This window comes from Aethalodelphis obliquidens, unplaced genomic scaffold (assembly GCF_003676395.1).
Source record: "Aethalodelphis obliquidens isolate GAN/ISIS:26980383/991018 unplaced genomic scaffold, ASM367639v1 scaffold93, whole genome shotgun sequence".
NCBI classification, from domain to species: Eukaryota; Metazoa; Chordata; class Mammalia; order Artiodactyla; family Delphinidae; genus Aethalodelphis; species Aethalodelphis obliquidens.
The window spans coordinates 5,120,893-5,142,999 of record NW_020838037.1 but is presented as its reverse complement, the minus strand read 5'-3'; the positions used below and the strand labels follow the sequence as shown (position 1 = coordinate 5,142,999).

At 38.0% G+C, this 22,107-nt stretch overlaps 1 protein-coding gene across 2 annotated transcripts; it reads right to left on the bottom strand.

The window, feature by feature from the left end:
* Positions 1–10,155: 10,155 nt before the first annotated feature.
* MMP27 (matrix metallopeptidase 27) lies at positions 10,156–21,873 on the bottom strand. Of its 2 annotated transcripts, none has more exons than XM_027095696.1 (10): positions 21,749–21,793; positions 20,689–21,007; positions 19,444–19,592; positions 19,222–19,350; positions 14,960–15,121; positions 14,663–14,783; positions 13,272–13,402; positions 12,286–12,445; positions 11,621–11,724; positions 10,156–10,670 (listed from the first exon to the last, which is right to left on the bottom strand). In XM_027095696.1, exons 2-10 carry the CDS (start codon positions 20,976–20,978, stop codon positions 10,429–10,431), a joined length of 1,488 nt encoding a protein of 495 aa, XP_026951497.1. In that variant the 5' UTR covers positions 20,979–21,007; positions 21,749–21,793; the 3' UTR covers positions 10,156–10,428. The 2 variants fall into 2 exon arrangements, with proteins under 2 accessions (XP_026951497.1, XP_026951496.1); XM_027095695.1 differs by having other exon boundaries at positions 10,349–10,670; positions 20,689–20,927; positions 21,749–21,873.
* Positions 21,874–22,107: the final 234 nt, after the last annotated feature.

The window sequence follows — 22,107 nt, the reverse complement described above, 5'->3', positions numbered from 1 at the left end:
GGCTAAAGGACATTAAGAATAAGAACGCTTTCCCCCAGCTGCTTGGTGGAGGGCCTTAGAAAACTCCATAGGGTTTTTGAAGTCAAGTTCATTTAAATATCAAAGGATGAGTGATATCACCTGACTTATGGGTTATACTTATAAATCTTTAACATTGCTCTAATAGTCAACACAGGTTCCTTGGAAAACTGTTTTTAGATATTCCACTGGGTTGAAAATAGGATTATTCTTATAGTTGTATCAAATTTTTTCTTGAAAATCAAGGAGACAGTAACTGCCCATAAGCAAATCTGAGTGCAATTTCAGATGCTCTCCAAATATCACAGGTATTTATGCCACAGACTGAGAATAGATGTCAGGAAACAAAACAAGACTGATCAACATTTGAAAATCTACTTCATGTTAAGTACTAACTTGCACTACTTTTTCTAATAAGCAATGTTGAAGTAGAATTAATGTACAATAAAATTCACTAATTTTAGGTGTACAGTCTTAAAAAATATATATTCAATAGTGTCACCACCACCATAATCATGATATTGAACATTTCCATCACACATGTTCCTTTGTAGTCAGTCCCTTCCTCCACTTCAGGCCCCTGGCAACCAGCCATCTGTTTTCTATCATTATAGTTTTGCCTTTATAATTTTTCATATAAATGAAATCATATGATATGTGGTCTTTTGTGTCTGTCTTCTTTCATTTAACATAATGTTTTTGAGATGCATGCATATTGTTGCATGTATTATTCATTTGTTACTTTTTATTGCTGAGTAGTTGTCCATGGGATGTACCACAGTTTATCCATTCACTAATTCATAGACATTTGGGTTGTTTCCAGGTTTTATATATCATAAATAAAGCTATCATGAACATTTATGTGCAACCAGTTATGTGACTATGTTTTCATTTTTCTTGGATAAACGTTTAGGAGTGAGGTCATTGGGTCACATGACATGTATATGTTTAATTTCATAAGAAACAGCCAGACTATTTTCCCAAATGCCTGCATCATTTTTCATTCTCACCAATGCTCTAAGAGAGTTCCAGTTACTCTACTACATCTTGTCAACATTTGGTATTTTCAGTCTTTTAAATTTTAAACATTCTGGTGGGTATGTAGTAGTATCCCATTGTGGTTTTAATTAGAATTTTCCTAATGGTTAAGATGTTGAATATCGTTTCATCTGTTTGTTTGCCACTCATATAGCAAATATTTTAGCCATTTAAAAAACTGAGCTGTTTGTCTTCTTATTTTCAAGTTAGAAGCATTCTTTATATATTCAGGATAGAAGTACTTTATCACATTTATATTTTTTGAAAATATTTACTCCCAAAGTGTGGCTTTTCCTTCTTTTTTGAAAAGCAAGGTTTTTGTGTGTGTGTGTGTGGTACGCGGGCCTCTCACTGTTGTGGCTTCTCCCGTTGCGGAGCACAGGCTCCAGTCGCGCAGGCTCAGCGGCCATGGCTCACGGGTGGAGCCACTCCACGGCATGTGGGATATGCCCGGACTGGGGCACGAACCCGTGTCCCCTGCATCGGCAGGCGGACTCTCAACCACTGCACCACCAGGAAAGCCCTGAAAAGCAAGGCTTTTAAATGTTGATGAAGTTTAATTCATCAATTTTTTCTTTTATGGTTCACACTTTTCATGTCCTATCTAAAAATCTTTGCTTGATCCAAGATCACAACATTTAAAAAAATATTTTCTTCTAGAAGTTTTATAGTTTTAATTCTTCTATTTAGAGGTCTATGACCCATTTTTAGTTAGTTTTTGTGAACAGTGTGAGTTAAGAATTGAAATTTCCTTTTTTTTAACATGTTTGTATATTTGATTATTCCAGCAGTATTTTTTTTGAAAGATGCACCTACTATCTCCTACATGCTATGTATTAAGCTGCACTTCTTAAAATTTACTTTCTGCTTCAAAGATGAAATCACTCTTTTCTATATCCCTTTCTTTTTCTGTTTTTCATGTGACTCACTTTATTATGGTATTCACTTTTTTTTTTTTAACATCTTTATTGGAGTATAACTGCTTTACAATGGTGTGTTAGTTTCTGCTTTATAACAAATTGAATCAGCTATACATATACATATATCCCCATATCTCTTCCCTCTCGTGTCTCCCTCCCTCCCACCCTCCCTATCCCACCCTTCTAGGTGGTCACAAAGCACCGAGCTGATCTCCCTGTGCTATGAGGCTGCTTCCCACTAGCTATCAGTTTTTTTTTTTTTTTTAAGCTATCAGTTTTACATTTGGTAGTGTATATATGTCCATGCCATGCTCTCACGTCATCCCAGCTTACGCTTCCCCTTCCCTGCGTCCTCAAGTCCATTCTCTAAATCTGTGTCTTTATTGCTGTCTTGCGCCTAAGTTCTTCAGAACCATTTTTTTTTCTTTAGATTCCATATATATGTGTTAGCATATGGTATTTGTTTTTCTCTTTCTGACTTACTTCACTCTGTATGACAGACTCTAGGTCCATCCACCTCACAACAACTAGTTCAATTTCATTTCTTTTTATGGCCGAGTAATATTCCATTGTATACATGTGCCACATCTTCTTTATCCATTCATCTGTCGATGGACACTTAGGTTGCTTCCATGTCCTAGCTATTGTAAATAGTGCTGCAATGAACATTGTGCTACATGTCTTTTTTGAATTATGGTCTTCTCAGGGTATATGCCCAGTAATGGGATTGCTGGGTTGAATGGTAGTTCTATTTTTAGTTTTTTAAGGAACCTCCATACTGTTCTCCATAGTGGCTGTATCAATTTAAATTCCCAGAAACAGTGTAAGAGGGTTCCTTTTTCTTCACACCCTCTTCAGCCTTTATTGTTTGAAGATTTTTTGATGATGGCCGTTCTGACCAGTATGAGGTGATATCACATTGTAGTTTTGATTTGCATTTCTCTAATGATTAATGATGTTGAGCATCCTTTCATGTGTTCGTTGGCAATCTGTATATCTTCTTTGGAGAAATGTCTATTTAGGTCTTCTGCCCATTTTTGGATTGGGTTTTTTGTTTTTCTGATATTGAGCTGTATGAGCTGCTTGTATATTTTGGAGTTTAATCCTTTGTCAGTTGCTTCACTTGAAAATATTTTCTCCCATTCTAAGGGTTGTCTTTTCATCTTATTTATGGTTTCCTTTGCTGTGCAAAACCTTTTAAGTTTCATTAGGTCCCATTTGTCTGTTTTTGTTCTTATTTCCATTTGTCTAGGAGGTGGGTCAAAAAGGATCTTGCTGTGATTTATGTCATAGAGCTTTCTGCCTATGTTTTCCTCTAAGAGTTAGACAGTGTCTGGCCTTATGTTTAGGTCTTTAATCCATTTTCAGTTTATTTTTGTGTATGGTGTTAGGGAGTGTTCTAATTTCATTCTTTTACATGTAGCTGTCCAGGTTTCCCAACACCAGTTATTGAAGAGGCTGTCTTTTCTCTGTTGTATTTTCTGGCCTCCTTTATCAAAAATAAGGTGACCATATGTACATGGGTTTATCTCTGGGCTGTCTATCCTGTTCCATTGATCTATATTTCTGTTTTTGTGCCAGTACCATACTGTCTTGATTACTGTAGCTTTGTAGTATAGTCTAAAGTCAGGGAGCCTAATTCCTCCAGCTCTGTTTATCTTTCTCAAGATTGCTTTTGCTATTCGGGTTCTTTTGTGTTTCCATGCAAATTGTGAGGTTTTTTGTTCTAGTTCTGTGAAAAATGCCATTGGTAGTTTGATAGGGATTGCATTGAATCTGTAGATTGCTTTTGGTAGTATAATCATTTTCACAATATTGATTCTTCCAATCAACGAACATGATATATCTCTCCATCTGTTTTCTTTCATCAGTGTCTTATAGTTTTCTGCATAAAGGTCTTTTTTCCCCTTAGGTAGGTTTACTCCTAGGTATTTTATTCTTTTTGTTGCAATGGTAAATGGGAGTGTTTCCTTCATTTCACTTTCCGATTTTTCATCCTTAGTGTATAGGAATGCCAGAGATTACTGTGCATTAATTTTGTATCCAGCTACTTTACCAAATTCATTGATTAGCTCTAGTAGTTTACTGGTAACATCTGTAGGATTCTCTATGTATATTATCATGTCATCTGCAAACAGTGACAGTTTTATGTCTTCATTTCCAATTTGTGTTCCTTTTATTTCTTTTTCTTCTCTGATTGCTGTGGCTAAAACTTCCAAAACTATGTTGAATAATAGTGGTGAGAGTGGGCAACCTTGTCTTGTTCCTGATCTTAGTGGAAATGGTTTCAGCTTTTCACAATTGAGGAGGATGTTGGCTGTGGGTTTGTCATATACGGCCTTTATTATGTTGAGGTCAGTTACCTCTATGCCTACTTACTGGAGGGTTTTATCATAATTGGGTGTTGAATTTTGTTAAAAAGTTTTTTCTACATCTATTGAGATGATCATATGGTTTTTATTCTTCAGTTGTTAATATGGTGTGTCACATTGATTGATTTGCATATATTGAAGAATCCTTGCATTCCTGGGCTAAACCCCACTTGATCATGGTGTATGATCCTTTTAATGTGCTCTTGGATTCTGTTTGCAAGTATTTTGTTGAGAATTTTTGCATCTATGTTCATCAGTGATATTGGCCTGTAGTTTTCTTTCCTTGTGACATCTTTGTCTAATTTTGGTATCAGGGTGATGGTGGCCTCATAGAATGAGCTTGGGAGTGCTGCTCCTCTGCTACTTAGAAGAGTTAGAGAAGGATAGGTGTCAGCTCTTCTCTAAATGTTTGATAGGATTCACCTATGAAGGCATCTGGTCCTGGGCTTTTGTTTGTTGGAAGATTTTTAATCACAGTCTCAATTTCAGTGTCTGTGATTTGTCTGTTCATATGTTCTATTTCTTCCTGGTTCAGTCTCAGACGGTTGTGCTTTTCTAAGAATTTGTCCATTTCTTCCAGGTTGTCCATTTTATTGGCATAGAGTTGCTTGTAGTAATCTCTCATGATCCTTTGTATTTCTGCAGTGTCAATTGTTACTCCTCCTTTCTCATTTCTAATTCTATTGATTTGAGTCTTCTCCCTTTTTTTCTAGATGAGTCTGGTTTATCAATTTTTTTATCTTCTCAAAGAACCAACTTTTAGTTTTATTGATCTTTGTTAACGTTTCCTTCATTTCTTTTTCATTTATTTCTGACTGATATTTATGATTTCTTTCCTTCTGCTAACTTTGGGGTATTTTTGTTCTTCTTTCTCTAATTGCTTTAGTTGTAAAGTTAGGTTGTTCATTTGAGATGTTTCTTGTATCTTAAGGTAGGATTGTATTGCTATAAACTTCCCTCTTAGAACTGCTTTTGCTGCATCCCATAGGTTTTTGGGTTGTGTTTTCACTGTCATTTGTTTCTAGGTATTTTTTGATTTCCTCTTTGATTTCTTCAATGATCTCTTGGTTATTAAGTAGTGTACTGTTTAACCTCCATTTGTTTGTATTTTTTTACAGATTTTTTCCTGTAATGTATATCTAACCTCATAGCGTTGTGGTCAGAAAAGATACTTGATATGATTTCAATTTTCTGAAATTTACCAAGGCTTGATTTGTGACCCAAGTTATGATTTATCCTGGAGGATGTTCCATGAGCACTTGAGAAGAAAGTGTATTCTTTTATTTTTGGATGGAATATTCTATAAATATCAATTAAGTCTATCTTGTTTAATGTATCATTTAAAGCTTGTGTTTCCTTGTTTATTTCATTTTGGTTGATGTGTCCATTGGTGAAAACTGAGTGTTGAAATCCTCTACTATTTATTACTGTCAATTTCCCCTTTGAAGGCTGTTAGCATTTACCTTATGTATTGAGTTGCCCCTATACTGGATGCATAAATATTTACAATTGTTATATCTTCTTCTTGGATCGATCCCTTGATCATTATGTAGTGTCCTTCTTTTTCTCTGTAATAGACTTTGTTTTAAAGTCTATTTTGTCTGATATGAGAGTTGCTGTTCCAGCTTTATTTTGATTTCCATTTGCATGCAATATCTTTTTCCATCCCCTCAATTTCAGTCTGTATGTGTCCCTGGGTCTGAAGTGGGTCTTTTGTAGACAGCATATATACAGGTCTTGTTTTTGTATCCATTCAGCCAATCTTTATCTTTTGGTTGGAGCATCTAATCCATTTACATTTAAGGTAAGTTTCTATATGTATGTTCCTATTACCATCTTTGTAATTGTTTTGGGTTTGTTATTGTAGGTCTTTTCCTTCTCTGTGTTTCCTGCCTAGAGAAATTCCTTTAGCATTTTTTGTAAAGCTGGTTTGGTGGTGCTGAATTCTCTTAGCTTTTGCTTGTTTGTAAAGGTTTTAGTTTCTCCGTCAAATCTGAATGAGATCCTTGCTGGGTAGAGTAGTCTTGGTTGTAGGTTTTTCTCTTTCATCACTTTAAATATGTCCTGCCATTCCCTTCTGGCTTGCAGAGTTTCTGCTGAAAGATCAGCTGTTAACCTTATGGGGATTCCCTTGTATGTTATTTTCTGTTTTTCCCTTGCTGCTTTTAATTTTTTTTCTTTGTATTTTATTTTTGATTGTTTGATTAATATGTGTCCTGGTGTGTTTCTCCTTGGATTTATCCTGTGTGGGACTCTGCACTTGGACTTGATTGACTATTTCCTTTCCCATGTTAGGGAAATTTTAAACTATAATCTCTTCAAATATTTTCTCAGTCCCTTCTTTCTCTCATCTTCTTCTGGGACCCCTATAATTCGAATGTTGGTGCATTTAATGTTGTCCCAGAGGTCTCTGAGACTGTCCTCAATTCTTTTCATTCTTTTTCTTTATTCTTCTCTGCAGTAGTGATTTCCACTATTTTATCTTCCAGGTCACTTATCCATTCTTCTGTCTCAGTTATTCTGCTACTGATTTCTTCTAGAGAATTTTTAATTTCATTTATTGTGTTGTTCCTCTTTTTTTTTTTTCTCTCTTTAGTTCTTCTAGGTCCTTGTTAAATGTTTCTTGTATTTTCTCCATTCTATTTCCTAGATTTTGTATAATCTGTACCATTATTGCTCTGAATTCTTTTTCAGGTAGACAGCCTATTTCATCTTCATTTGTTTGGTCTGGTGGGTTTTTACCTTGCTCCTTCATCTGCTGTGTGTTTCTCTGTCTTCTCATTTTGCTTAACTTACTGTGTTTGGTGTCTCCTTTTTTCAGGCTGCAGGTTTGTAGTTCCCGTTGTTTTTGGTGTCTGCCCCCAGTGCCTAAGGTTGTTTCAGTGGGTTGTGTAGGCTTCCTGGTTGAGGGGAATAGTGCTGGTGTTCTGCTGGATGAGGCTGGATCTTGTCTTTCTGGTGGGCAGGTCTGCATCTGGTAGTGTGTTTTGGGTTGTCTGTGACCTTACTTTAGGCAGCCTTTCTGCTTGTGGGTGGGGTTGTGTTCCTGTCTTGCTTGTTGTTTGGCATAGGGTGTCCAGCAATGTAGCTTGCTGGTCTTTGAGTGGAGCTGGGTCTTAACGTTGAGATGGAGATCTCTGGGAGATTTTGGCCATTTGATATTACTTGGAGCTGGGAGGTCTCTGGTGAACCAATGTCCTGAACTCAGCTCTCCACCTCAGAGGCACAGGCCTGACACCTGGCTGGAGTACCATGACCCTGTCATCCACCTGGCTCAGAATGAAAGGGAGAAAGAAAGAAAGAAAGAGAGAAAAAATAAAATAAAATGAAGTTATTAAAATAAAAAATAAAATATAATTCTTAAAAATTGAAAAAAATTAAAAGTAATAAAAAAAGAAAGAAAGAAGAGAGCAACCAATCCAAAAACCAAATCCACTAATGATAACAAGCACTAAAAACTATAATGAAACAAACAAACAACAACAATAACAAAAATAAATACAAAACAAAAAAACGAACAGACAGAACGCTAGGACAGATGGTAAAAGCTAAGCTATACAGACAAAGCACACACAGAAGCATACACATACACACTCACTGATAGAAAAAAAGGAAAACATATATATATATATATATATATATATATATATATATCGTTGCTCCCAAAGTCCACTGCCTCATTTTGGGATGATTCATTGTTGATTCAGGTATTCCACAGATGCAGGGTACATCAAGTTGATTGTGGAGATTTAATCCACTACTCCTGAGGCTGCTGGGAGAAATTTCCCTTTCTCTTCTTTGTTCACACAGCTCCTGGTGTTCAGCTTTGGATTTGGCCTCACCTCTGCATGTAGGTCGCCTGAGGACATCTATTCCCACTCAGACAGGATGGGGTTATAGTAGCAGTTGATTAGGGTGCTCTGGCTCACTCAAGCTGGGGGGATGGAGGGGTACGTAATGTGGGGTGAGCCTGCAGTGGCAGAGGCCAGTGTGAAGTTGCAACAGCCTGAGGTGTGCTGTTTGTTCTCCAGGGGAAGTTGTACCTGGATTATGAGACCCTGGATGTGGCGGGCTGCCTAGGCTCCCAGGAGGGGACGTGTGGATAGTGATCTGTGCTTGCTCACATGCTTCTTGGTGGTGCAGCAGCAGCCTTAGCATCTCATGCCCGTCTCTGGGGTCTGCGCTGATAGCCGCGGCTCACACCCATCTCTGGAGCTCGTTTAGATGACACTTTTAATACCCTCTCCTTGCACACCGTGAAACAAAGAGGCAAGAAAAAGTCTTGCCTCTCAGGCAGTTCCAGACTTTTTCCTGGACTCCCTCCTGGCTAGCTGTGGCGCACTAGCCCCTTTCAAGCTGTGTTCACACAGCCAACCCCAATTCTCTCCCTGGGATCTGACCTCCGAAACTGGATCCTCAGCTCCCAGCCCCCACCTGCCCTGGTGCGTGAGCAGACAAGCCTCTGGAGCTGGTGAACGCTGGTCAGCAGCGATCCTCTGTGCAGGAATCTCACTGCTTTGCCCTCTGCAGCCCTGTTGCTGCACTCTCCTCTGTGGCTCTGAAGCTTCCCCTCACTCCATCTCCAACAATGAAGGGGTTTCCTAGTGTGTGGAAACTTTCCTCTTTCACAGCTCCCTCCCACTGATGCCACTCCCATCCCTAGTCTTTTGTCTCTGTTTTTTCTTTTTTCTTTTACCCTACCCAGATACGTGAGGAGTTTCTTGCCTTTTGGGAGGTCTGAATTCTTCTGCCAGGATTCAGTAGGTGTTCTTTAGGAATTGTTCCACATATAGATGTATTTCTGATGTATTTGTGGGGAGGAAGGTGATGTCCACTTCTTACTCTTCCTCCATCTTAAAACTCCTCTTATATCCCTTTCTTTTAGGAATCTGGTAATACTTAACCCAAGGAAAAAAATGTGTGATTTGGAGGACTAGCTGTAGGAATTCCTGAGATATTCTGTGCTTATTTTCTATCAGTTGACACTACTCAATCCATCACCTAATCAGAATCAAGTTCAACTGACAACCTCCCATCTTTTGGGTCAGAAAATTAATGTAGAGCTTTGCTAAGCATTTAGCTTTGAGGGTGTAAAGGTAAAACTTAACCAACAGGTACATGGTTGGGTTTCTAAACATACAACAGATACATATAAAGATGACAGGAAATTTCTACCAATAGATTTAAGCCCAGTTGACCCATATACACAGGAAACACAAGAAATCTCTACATTTCTTTTATATGAGATCAGTGTGCACACAACTTGCTTTTAAACTTTCTAAGGAATGGTTCATTGTATTGGTCTATGCTTGGGGTGGGATTGGGAGGGTTCGAAGGAACACTACTTTCCTACTCCTGCTAGTTTCTTAATTCTTGGGGGATCATCTTTAGTGTAACACTTCCTGCATCTCTCTAGGCTCTCACTCCTCTCTTTGGTAGGTGGAATAACTTATTTGAATGGTGAATTTGGGAGCAGAAACTAGGCACATGAAGCTCCATCCTTGTTTCTTTCTCTTTGGGCTCCATGTAGTCTGTAGGCAGCTCACTTTTTCTTGGGGAGGCATGGTGCTTTCCAGTTCTTCCCATGACTTGTAAGTATAGCTCACTCTAGAATTTGATATTAGGAAGCTTTCTTGTCCACAGATATATTCTCCAATATAAGCCTTTCAGTAATAAAGGTGGTATTTTACTCTCCCAACTGTATGTTATTTCTCAGTGGGTTCAGAACATGGGTAGGGATAAGGGATGCAGTTTATCAAGCTTCCCCAGCTCCAAAGGTCCAGACAAAATAGAATGCTAAAGATTGGTTTAATAAATGTCTTCAGTATTTTGTTATTATAACAAACGTCTTACTTCTTCAAGTCTACAAAGCACAAAATACGTTTAAAGTCCAGTGAGAGTTTTGTTTACACATAACTTCCTGTAAAAAGAATCAGGAAGCTCAAAAAGCTGTTTGACTCTTAACTAGATAGATATTTAGAACTAGGACTGGCAACTTGATGTTAAAGAATAGTTCTATTCTCCTTTGAAGCAGAGTTCAGATTAAAAGACCCCTTGAGGTTTATTTTAGGTCTATGAATTTATTGATAACTGTAGTTTTTCAGCACATGAACAATACTGAAAATAAGCAAGTTTAAATTCTTATGATAAAACATCTCCACTCCCCCTGAATGTACATTTTCCTCGCTGATAGTAAAATCAGATGATGAATGTAATTGTTCTCTGCATTGAAACCAAGTATTGGTTTTCATTATTCGGGTAACGTTCTTTGCCTTAGGGTCATATTCAAATTGCTTTGATCTACGGAAGAAATAGAAGAATCCTAGAGAGAGAGAATCATGATTAGTTACTTTGCACCACTATACAATGATTCCACACTTTAAAATTTTATGAATATAGAATAAAATAACTGAACATTATATGGAGAGAAAAGAAATGTGTAACTATATAGATACATATATAGATACATTTTACTCTGCTCAGTCACATGAGAAATATTATTTTTATTTCCCTGAAAAAAAAGCCAAGGTATGAAACATGAGTTTCAAGGGCTTACTACCTTTCTAGTCAGACTGTGGTTTATGCCAGAGGTTCTCAAACTAGGTTTCAAAAAAGTGTTTCAGAGAGGGGGAGAAATGTGAGTATGGCCTTGGTCCCTACATCCTCATTTTCCTAGTGTTGCTCTGGTTAATCTGTTTTAGTTTTTGAGGTTCCATGTTAGATTTCACAAGAATAACAGATGGTGTTACTCAAAAACATGTTTAGACTCCTGCTTACTGCATGGTCTGGTTTGTTGTCTCTGAAGATATAGTAGCTGAACTGATGCATTAAATTGCTTGAGGTTCTTTTAAGACTATAGATTCCTGGATCTTACCCACAATCCTACTGCCTCAGAAACTCTAAGGAACTTGTAGTTTCATAACCCCAAGCTGTGTATATTAAACTATGTACATTAAGATTGAGAATCACTGTTCACTTCACGTGCTTAGTCATTTTTCACACTTAAACCTCTTCGGGGGTATCTTTATAAGGTATCTTGGATCAGTGATAGTTAATTTTGGTACTTTTTGCAGTTTTGAAATAGTATGACAGAGAATATAATTCAGAACTTACTATTCAGTTTTTGATAAGGCCCTCAGATTAAAGTTTATTATTATTTACATGTACTCTAGAGTAATAAAATGACATTAAAATTGAAACATTTAAGATTTCATGCTGTCTTATTTCACAGTCAGCAAAGTCTTCCAAGTATCCTTATAGTCAGGCACTTACCTTTATGTTGGAAAGCAGCATCCACTTGGAGACCAATTCCTGGAAAGTATTTTATCACCCTGTGTGGATACCCTTTGTCCATGGTTTGGGTAACTTCGTCATACCTGGAGACATGGATTTGAAAAGTTTTCAGGGGATCTTAGTTTTGGAGGGGGAGGGCTTAATTTTTTACTGCCTCCTTGGAGTCAAGCAAAGATGTAGAAAAAAAAAGTAGTCCTACTGGAAGAAAACGAGTTGGATGAATAATAAAATAAAAATGGCAAAGATTATGTTTGGTTAAATCACTTATAATGTCTTGAAAGCAAGGAATTATGAGGGGAAAAAGCCACATAATTTGCCGGATTGATGCTATTCTCTGTAACTGTTAAATCAAAATAAGAGCTCATCCTGGAGTTTCAAAGATTTTGACTAGATATGTTTGTCATTGGTGGTTTGGTTGGCATCACCAGCTTTATGAGTTTATCTTTATTTTTTTAACTTGGAGAAAGATCTTTGAACTGATTGAAACATTCTTTTGTTTGGCGAATGCCATCCACCTGAGATTGCCTTCAAGATAACACTTTAGGAACACTGTAGGTTAATTTTATTTTTGCCCATGTTAAAGGGAAGCTATCTGGATATTTTTTTCCAGAGTAAAACAAAGGGTCAATTGTCTGTAGACTTGCCTCCAGCACCAAATGCCCACAAAGAAGTAGGTTTTTCTTGTGTTTCGATCACAGACAGCTGCATCAATTTTCTTCACACGTCTTGGAAAGCCAAGTATATGGATGGATTTGGGATAATCTGGCAAGACAGCATATCCTCTGATCATCCAGAAGTTTTCATCTAGGAAGAGAGAAAGTGATTATCTTCTGATTTATTTCCTAAAGGGAGAAATAGCTGTCTTAAGAAGTTTGAAAATAATTAGATTCTTAGTTCCTTTCAGGTTCAATGCTTAGAGATTTAGTAATCTTATGTCTCCATTTATTCTTACTGCTTTCTTTAGCTGCTTATGTCATTAACATTACACAAGTAATATATACCTATAGTTAGTAGTGTGCATACCCATGTCAATTGAATTCATTGTATTAATTCTTTCCAACTCTGACAAAACAGTCAAGTATATTTGGACATGTTCTCCTAAATTTCAGCACCCAAGTGTTCTCAAAGGCAAGTAATCTGGTGAAATCCATGTAAAAAGTAGGGTTGCTAATTTGAATATTAGATACCAATTGAATCTGAATTTCAAATAAACAATGACTAATTTTTGGTATAAGTGTATCCAAAATATTGCAAAGGACATACTTATACTAAAAAATTATTTTGTTGTTTGTCCAAAATTCAAAGCATCTTTTATTTTTATTTGCCACATCTAACAACCCTAGTAAAAAGGGAACACAGAAGAGAAATGGGTTACCTTTATTTTTCAGAAAAAAACACTTTTTAGTTTTTGTTATACAGTTTTCTTTTCTTCTGTGCTGTTGGGATGGTGTTTATCTTCACAACCACTGAGAATCCTTGGATAGTTATTCTTTACAATAGGAACCTCAGGTCAGGGCAGAAGCCCTGTCTATTTTGCTCATTCATGAAGATTATATTCCTTGCACTAAAATACCCACTGAACAGTTCAGGCATCCAGAGGGAGAAGAGGAATAATGATGTGTAAAATTACCTTTAAAAACCAGAATCTTGTCTTTGGGGTTCTCATATGCAGCTTGAATATCAGCTGGCAGAGATGGCCAGAATGAAGAGATCAATTCAAATTCAACATCAGTGATATCATAGTAGATCCTCCATAGATGCCTGTGTTAGACAGAAAACCATACTTTATACACAGTGTATATATATCTATTTCAATGAAAATGCTGCAAACTGACACTTGTCCCTTATCTAATTGGTTGATATTTTCCTCAAACAATTTATGGCATTAATACAAATTTCCACAGCAAATTTAGATGGTTATGAGTTCAATTCTACCCTTTGGACTACCAAGGTCAGGACATGACTTTGTGCCCACTCTTTTGGGAACTTAGGGTAGCAAAATACCCATGGAAATCTCATAAATAGTTCTCAGTGTGCTCAATCACCTCATTTTTGCCAAAGCAGCAATTCCCAACATTCTAAACCAATACCAAGCCATCTAAGAAGAATTTTTTGGTGCTGATGTTTGCTAGAATAAAGAAATGTTATTATTTTTGCATAGCTAAATATTTCCTCAGATTTCCCTTCTGGCTGTAAAGTTCTGAGCCTATGAGGAGGACTTGAAAAGTCCGTATAGTCCATTTTCCTTCCCATGCTGTCTACCCATCCCTGACAAGTGGTCTCTCAGCCTCGACTATTAAGAGCATGGTAGTGACAGCATGTAATTACAGTGCTACACAGTTGTGGGTGGCAGGAGTCTGATTTCAGATATTCTTTTCTTTTGCCCCTATATCCTTGTCAGTTGGTGTATGTCTTGATACTCTGTTCTGAAAATATGGTCATGGTATACATAATTGACACACCATGTTGCAAGTTAAGTGCAGTAAATTATATATAGTGAGAGAAGAGATTTCCTACCACAGCTAACATTGTTGATTCAGCTTCAGGGAAAGGTCTGTTGATGTGTATTTAACAATTGGCTCTCCAGGTAGGAAAAAAACCTAATTTTTATCATTTGATGATTTCCAGGGTGTAAATACTCCAACCATGGCCAGTTTCAAGCTACCAAAGTGATGTGAACCAGTTTACAAAATTCTTGAAAATTTAACAATTGGATCCTGAAATGGTATAAGCCACCTCCAACACACCACCAGGAGTGGTGTGTTACTTTAGCTAAGAAGTCACTGAAAGTAGACTCTGTTTCAATGGCAATTTAAAAATTTGCTTAAAAACATTTAAAAATTAATTTATCAAACAAGTAAGAGATATGTGCACAGAATAAAACATTCAAACAATATGGGCAGTTATAAAACGAAAAGTAAAGGCACATATTCTCACTACCCCTACAGCTCTCTTATCCCCAAATCTCTTGAAAAGAAAAATCTTCATAGGAAGTTGAGGTGTTTAAGGGAATGGGTTTACCTGCCTTTAAAGAACATTACTTCTCTGCGGAAAGTGGTGATAGCATCAAAAGTCAAATCGGGGTCACAGGCATGGGGTACAGTGGGTCCCTTTGGCTTAGCAGGTGTCTTAGGTGGACTTCCTTTGATGAGAAAAGAAATACCTTAGTGAATTAAGAAGGCATGTAGAAATACCTACAGAAGGATCTTACCCAAGAGAATATTTTCTTCATGATAATATTTCAAGAAGTGATTTTTCTCAACTTCCTTCCTGTAAGGCTGTCAATTCAGTTCACATATATTCAGATTCGTTGCTCACCATAGATGGATTGTATTCCATTGATATCATCCTGAGAAAGTGGGTATTTGCTAGGATCCAGGGAGACATAATTTGGGAACATCAAAGCTGTTTGATCATTGGTGTGAGAGAGCCCCAGTGAATGACCAAATTCATGAGCAGCCACAAGAAACAAGCTGAATCCTTAACAAAAACAGGGAAAACATGAGTACATTAGTCATTCAGAAGGAGAATGATTGCATCTGAAATTAGGAAGTAACTGAGGGGAATGAAGAAAAGGCTTGCCAAACAGCAGATAATTCTTATAACATATTCACCATCATTTATCTGGGAAATATTTCAAGACTGATAATTGGTATTAGTCACATCATGGAGAAATATAACCCAGAGTTAACAGATGGCAGGAAACAGGTGTCTCAGAAATGGATAGTAGTAAAAAAAAGAGAGAGAGAGAGAGAGAGAGAAGCCGCCAGTCTTTGGTTGTTTTTAGGCTGCTGAATGTGATCATATTTCTCCTACCTATATTATTCAGAGGTTCTCCATTGGCTGTAGGATCAAGTCCAAATACCTAAACATGGCCTTCCATGAACGAGTCCCTGCTTTTTTTCCCAGCCTCATATTTTATTTTCACATTCCATGAGCTAGCCATATTGAATCATTTGCATTTCTCGTCTATGCCATGTTCTTTCTAATCTCTGTGTCTCCATATCTCCATCCCTTCTGCCCAGCGTATTACTTTCTCACCCCCCTTTCTCCCCGCTATCCTATGTATTCCTCAGGAATCCCCCTAGAGCCATCTCCCTCATGAGGCTTCTCTTATTCCCCAGCTCCTATCCAGGTTGACTTAATTACACCTCTCTCGGCTTCTGTAGACTCAGTGCTTAATTCTGTCTTTGCAGATAAGTACTGCATTATCTATTTCTTTCACCAAGCTGTGTACCCTTTCGGTACAGGGACCATGTCTTAATCATCTTTTATTCCTGGTGACTGAGAAACTGCTTAGTGATGGTTGCTGGATATCCAGGTTTTTATGTGGATGATCGAATGGTTAGCTGTGCCTCCTATACAAGACCATAGTACTCTGTACTTTACCACACCAGAAGTTGTACCATGCATGGTTGGACTTGCCTTTTTATTTCTCTGTCTCTCCCACAGTCTGTAAGTTTCTAAGTATATAAAAGACTGTCCTTGGAGTTGCAACTAAGCCTATGGACATGAAGGAAAAGGCTGAGCCTTTTGTTATGGCGCTTTGTCCAGTGATGGAATGGCAAAAAATTATTTCATGGACGTTCATGCTTTTCTGCTCTGGCTTTTGCTGCTGGCAATATCACTGCATGTGCTTTTGGATGGGGATGGGACAAGTGACTCTTTAAAAAAGTAATTCAAACTCAGATCATCTGAATGAAGTCCAAACATTTATCGTGGCTTTCAAGACCTTCTATAAAGGATTCTAATCTGAATCCTATTCACCATTTTAGCCTTCTGTTCCACCACAATTCTAATACTTGGGTTGGTTGGGTTATTCTGTCTAGAACTGTTTACTCCACTTTGTCTTCAGAGTTCCTGCAGAGCCTTCAGGTCTCAGGTTTGGCATCACTTCCTCCCTGACCTCTGTAAATGGATTGGAGTTTATCTTATGTGCTCCTATTACATTGCCATAGTTCCCTTTATCCCACGGTTGATCATACTAATTTTAATTGCCATTTGGTAGAGTGTGTCCTCTAGACTGTAAACCCCTGGAGGGCAGGGTCTATGTCTTGTACACTATTGTATATTCCATTTCTATTGCAGAGCGTGAGTCAGAGTAGATGTTGAGTAAAGATTTGTCGCGTGACTTCATTTATCAAATATTTGTAGAGTGTCTCTCACGTGCTGACAATATTATAGGCTGTATGATACTGAGAAAAAAAGACAACATTGCTGCCTTCTTGGAGATGTGACTAAATGGATACATTGATACATAATACATGAGTACCTTTGTGAATAGTTTTTCCTTCTCCTAGAAATCACTCTATCTAATCATCATCATTATCATTAATACTAATAATCACCAACATAATCATCAGTGTCAAACACTTTCTGAATGTTTGCTAAAGGCAAGTGCTTTGCAAGGTGTTTTCACCTTTATTACAGATAACATGTGTCATCTTCCTGCAGGTAAGGTCTGCCAAGCCACAGACCACTGCTCTTCTCCATCCCAACACTGCATCTGTAGCGGTCTCTGAGGTTTGTTTCAGTTGTTTAGTACATATGTGTGTGTAGAACATTTACATTCACATACGGGCTTGACACTGACCTCACTTTGGGAGATTCTCAGGAAAGCCTCTCTATGTGCACAAATTCCTCTGACATCACCACGCAGTGACTGTCCTTCCCTTAGGAAACAGTGGGATTAGCAGATGACGGTTGTCTATTGCTTTTAAGGAAGTTACACTAAGACTTTTGTGCCCTTTCCATAGAGAGAGCTTACATATACGTAAAGAAGGTAATCATATATTATACATTATTGCCAAATTTTCTATTTAAAAAATCTGATTGGAGGTCACATATGCTTGAGATTTTATGTTTTTATTAGAGAACAGGAAGGCATTTTCCCTTCTACGTCAGTGAGGTAAGAGTTATATGATTGGGCATCCCCCAGGGCCAAAAATTTCAAAGCTGAGGGAATGTAGCAAAGTAGTTAGAAGATAACCCATTTTAGTATTGTTGCCTGGCTATCCATCCATAACTTGGTGGAGGGCTATATTTATCCTCTGCTTTGCTCAAGCAAGTTTTGCCAACTTGAGGCCCAGATCAAATTGGACTTTTTTGTAATCGACCCCACACATCCCCTTTGGCTAGGGGCCTGTTGCAGTATGCGTAATAGTAATTTTACTACTAAGTATTGGAATTAATAGGGATAAAATGACAGTGAAACTTTCATATCTACCTCTAGATATGAAAGTAAATCCTGGCTGACAAAGTGGAGTCATTCTGACTTTGGTGAGCACTAAGATATTTCCTATAACTGCCTGATTGGACATATCCACACTGCCTTTAGGCCAAATCCAGAGAAATATTGGGACATGTTTCAGCAGGAGATACAGACATGGTCCATTCAACTATTCTGTTGTTTGGGTCATGGTGTCACCCCACCCCTTTCATTTTCTTGTCTTTGATGTAACTCACGTGGCAGTGGCAGCAACCAATTCCAGACTTCCCCGGTACCTGAAGTTCAGCCAGCACTGAGTTCTTTACCCTCTTTGTTTCCTAGCTCTTGGAAAAACAATTACATCACATGATCAGACTTAGCAAGGAGTGGCCACGCATCATTTTGAGTCACTGGCTTTCAGTTTTGCAGAAACTGTAAAACTGACCCACAGACTGTCTGGAGTTACTTGGTCAGGACTGAATTGTGGCCTTGCGTACCATCCACCAGAGAGACACAGCCTCCACTTTCCTGGGACCTGGGAAACCAGATGCCAGACCCAAGATGACTGTAGTCAATGATAGAAAAAAAGAGTGGGAGAACACGAGAGTCTACTCAACCTGCTCCTTCATTTGAGGCACATATTTTTACTATAGTAAAGTTTTGTTTTTTGTTTGAAAAGTAATAAAATATCTCTTATTTTAGTGCCAGGGAGGCCCATGAAAAGAAATAAAATCAACCCACTTAGTCTGAAGAAATAAGTCAAATATAAAGACCAGGGTCTAATACCTTGGCAGACAGGCAAGAGCTAGAAGAGGTTCATGCATATAAACAGACTTCCTATGGGTCATGAACCCACACAGAATCCTTCAATCACTAACTTAGAATCACCACCTCCCCAGAGTCTTCTTTCAGTCCTCAAGCCAGAGATGACTTCTGCCATGGGTATAACAGACAGCACAGTCTGCCTTGTATGGTGGTGAGTGGGTCTAGGCTTTATACATCACACAAGATCATGAACATCTGAAGAGCTGGAACTTTTCGAGTACAACTTTGTGGTCTGTACAACACCTTGCACAGTTCCAGGCACATAGTGGCCCTTCAGGCATTGTGGGTATATGAATGAACATCTGAGTAAAGGAAGAATGTTCTGATCATAACAGGATTAGCAACTTTATGAAGATGTTGTGTGGATAAGGCTCTGAACTGGACAAGCACAATGGTTTGAACAGACATTGGACACTTTCATCAACGTCATCTGGAATATGAAAAATCGTAGGGAAATTGGGAAGTAAAAAGCAACTAGTTGCAAAACTATTCCTTTAGGAATTTGTATGAATAACAAAATTTTGTTCATAAAGAAAATTGGGCTCACCTGCTCCATCCTTGGTCCAGTTTTCATCCTCATCAAAGTGAGTGTCTCCACCCAGACCCAGACCAGGAGGAAAGGCATGGCCAAGGACTCCCAAGGGGCCATCAAAATAACGAGGACACCAACCATGGACTGAGATACAATTCATGGGGGGAAAAAGGATCAGCATCTTCAAAGCTCCTGGGATGAAAATAGCCATATAGCTTTCTCTGCTGAAAACCTTACCTCGGGTCCTAAAGGCAATCATGATGTCTGCAATCCCTTTGGAAATCTTGGTGAATATTAGTGGAGTAACTTTGCTCCACACTTCTAAACCTTTTTGGATAGCCTCATCCACATCAGCTCGTGCCATATCTGGAGTGTAGTTTATGATTCTTAGAAATTAACAAAAATATATCAATTGGTGGTTATACATGCATGTAAACACATACTATGGAAAGAAAATAATTTCTATGTCATCAATTATATGCGGCAGTAACTTTTGGTACGGTGCTATTGCTACATTTGTACACTACTTTACTATTTAAATAAGGTACTTTTATGTATGCTATATAATTCAATCTTTCATTTGCCCTATTCATCAGGTAGTATTATCACACTTTAACAAATGAGGCTCAAAGAGGTTAAATGATTTCCCTAAGATCACATCTTAAGTGGGAGATCATTAATCTCATGTATGTGTTTGCTGTGTATATGACTGTATTATAAATATCTTCTAAAAAGAATTGAGATTTATTTTCTCAAACAACTTGTAGAAATCAGTCTTATGCATGTGTCATATATTAAGAGTCTCACTTGAAAGCCACAAAGAGTTTGTTACTCAGGAAAATATCTCCCTTAATTTGTATTCCCTATCTTGATAAACGTATTTTTATCTCAATCCCTAAGGCTCAGTAAGATGAAGGAAGAACTATCAGAAGGACTCTTTAGGGCCAGCCAGGAAGACTCTAGAGCAGTGGTCAAAGTCACTGACTCTATCTCAGGTCACAGGTGCACTTCATCTTCTTTCTGCCAATAAGCCAGCTCCCTGTCCTTGAGATGTCTGGGGTCCACCTTAGATTTGACAATCTGACTCACACACCTCTGACATGAACTGGTTGTGCTCCAGGGTCTTCCCATTTTCCCTTGAGCACACTTCATTTGTACCTTTAAGCATCTGCAATCAGAAGGCAGATCCTGGTCCTGAGCTTTTATAGAGGTGGCAGAGGCTAGAGATTAGAGCATATCTGCCAGAGCCAGTCTGCTGAGAAGAGCTGTGTAAAATGGCCTATGGTAAATAAGCTTTTGTTTCTCTGTGTTTAAGGTGGTAATAGCAGTGATGCCTATGTCACAAATTTCTTGGGAGGACGGAATAAATAAAATCTATCAAGTGCTGTGCACACAGGAAGTGCTCGGTAAAATAAACTATTATTATTTTTGTTCCTTAGAGATTATTTTCATGTTCCTTTAGATTAGGGGCAGTAGCATTACCTGTATGTGAGATTGTATTTCTTCCACCCAGGGAGAGTGTAGCCATACTGACCCACATCAGGCACCCCACACCTGGGTGTCTTCATGATCTCAAGAGTATTTGAGTCCAGTTTTCCAGTCACTGTCAATCCGAAAAATGCTTGCATTTCACGAATTTTGTTGTCTATGACACTTCTGTTCTTGCTTTGAACAAGATGGCTCCCTTCTATTTCAAGAGAGTAGAACTGGTTGAGATATGCCTGACCAAAAAGACAAAAAAAGGCACAGACTACAGGAGAGCAGATCTCCATCTCAGGAGAAAACAAAATTTTCTGCAATCCTTTTTGGCAGTAGGAGGGAAAAAGGAAATAAATAACAAGGGAAAGGAAGGAGTGAGAGAAGAAAGAAGAGAGGAAGAAAACAAAGAAGAAAGCAAAGAGTCACCCTGTGTTTTCAGTTTTCAAGAACTCATTGAGCTATGTGTGACCAGAACTGGCTAAACCCATACAGCCCATGAGACTCCGAACTTCCACAGAAGAGAAGCAAGCTTCTTCTGTGTGTTAAATTATCTTGTGTCTTACATATTGTTGCTGTTACTTTCATTTTGGTGTTTCCTTGAAACAAATTCTAGAGGAGATGTGATTATCCATTTTTCAAATGTAAATAATTTCACCAAATATGGCAAATTGGACTGATTTTTACAGGGAATCTCCAAAACAATGTGTTTTTCATACATACAGGGATAAGTGGCTCCAAAATATAGTTGGGTTCTCCTGGTTGGTCTTCAAATGTTTTTATGGAGACCTCCATTCTTTCAGGGCTGACCCTTTCTACTCTCACTGTCTCTTCACTGGTAACTATTGCTTAAAGTTGTAGCAAATCCTTCCTGTCCTCCACCCCACCCCTACTCTCCACCCCTCAAATTTCCTTGATGTCCTTAGAGCCAAGGAAAGGAAAAGCAGCTCCTCACAAGAAAGTTCAGGACTCTTTGGTAGGAACTAGCTGTCTTTTTAAGTCCCAATACAATCAATAAAGTAAAAGTTTTATTGATAGTCATTAATAACATTTATTGAGACAGTACCTGAGCCAGTTGCATATTTTCTTCATATTCCATCTTTCGGTCTGTGGGAAATGCAGAAGAAAATGTTACAAGGACCAAAAATAAAAGAAGCCTCTTCATTCTTGTCTCTCTTCAGTTGAAGCCTTGTCCTGTTTGCATAGAATTTAGAAAATAATAGTGAGACGTGGCGTGAGTTGACTTGTATCATCCTTTGATTAAAAACAGAAAAGGACATTTGCCATGGGGTGTGTCATGATATGCTTTTTTTTTCTTAGGGTAACTTGATTTTGCAATCATGATCTACAATTGTTTGGTAAACACAGTCATTGTTCATTATTGAATTCAAAATAATATAAAGTCAGCCTCCAAGTTACTTTTGT

What these genes read in the sequence shown, in the direction of transcription:
- MMP27 (XM_027095695.1), bottom strand. Translation starts at nt 21,847, where the DNA reads ATGAAGAGGCTTCTTTTATTTTTGGTCCTTGTAACATTTTCTTCTGCA. An exon ending in AAAATATGCAACTGGCTCAG is followed by an intron (nt 20,928 to 21,748) that starts GTACTGTCTCAA and finishes CTTTTTGGTCAG; the next exon opens with GCATATCTCAACCAGTTCTA. An exon ending in GTAATGTTCTTTAAAGGCAG is followed by an intron (nt 13,403 to 14,662) that starts GTAAACCCATTC and finishes TGTCTAACACAG; the next exon opens with GCATCTATGGAGGATCTACT.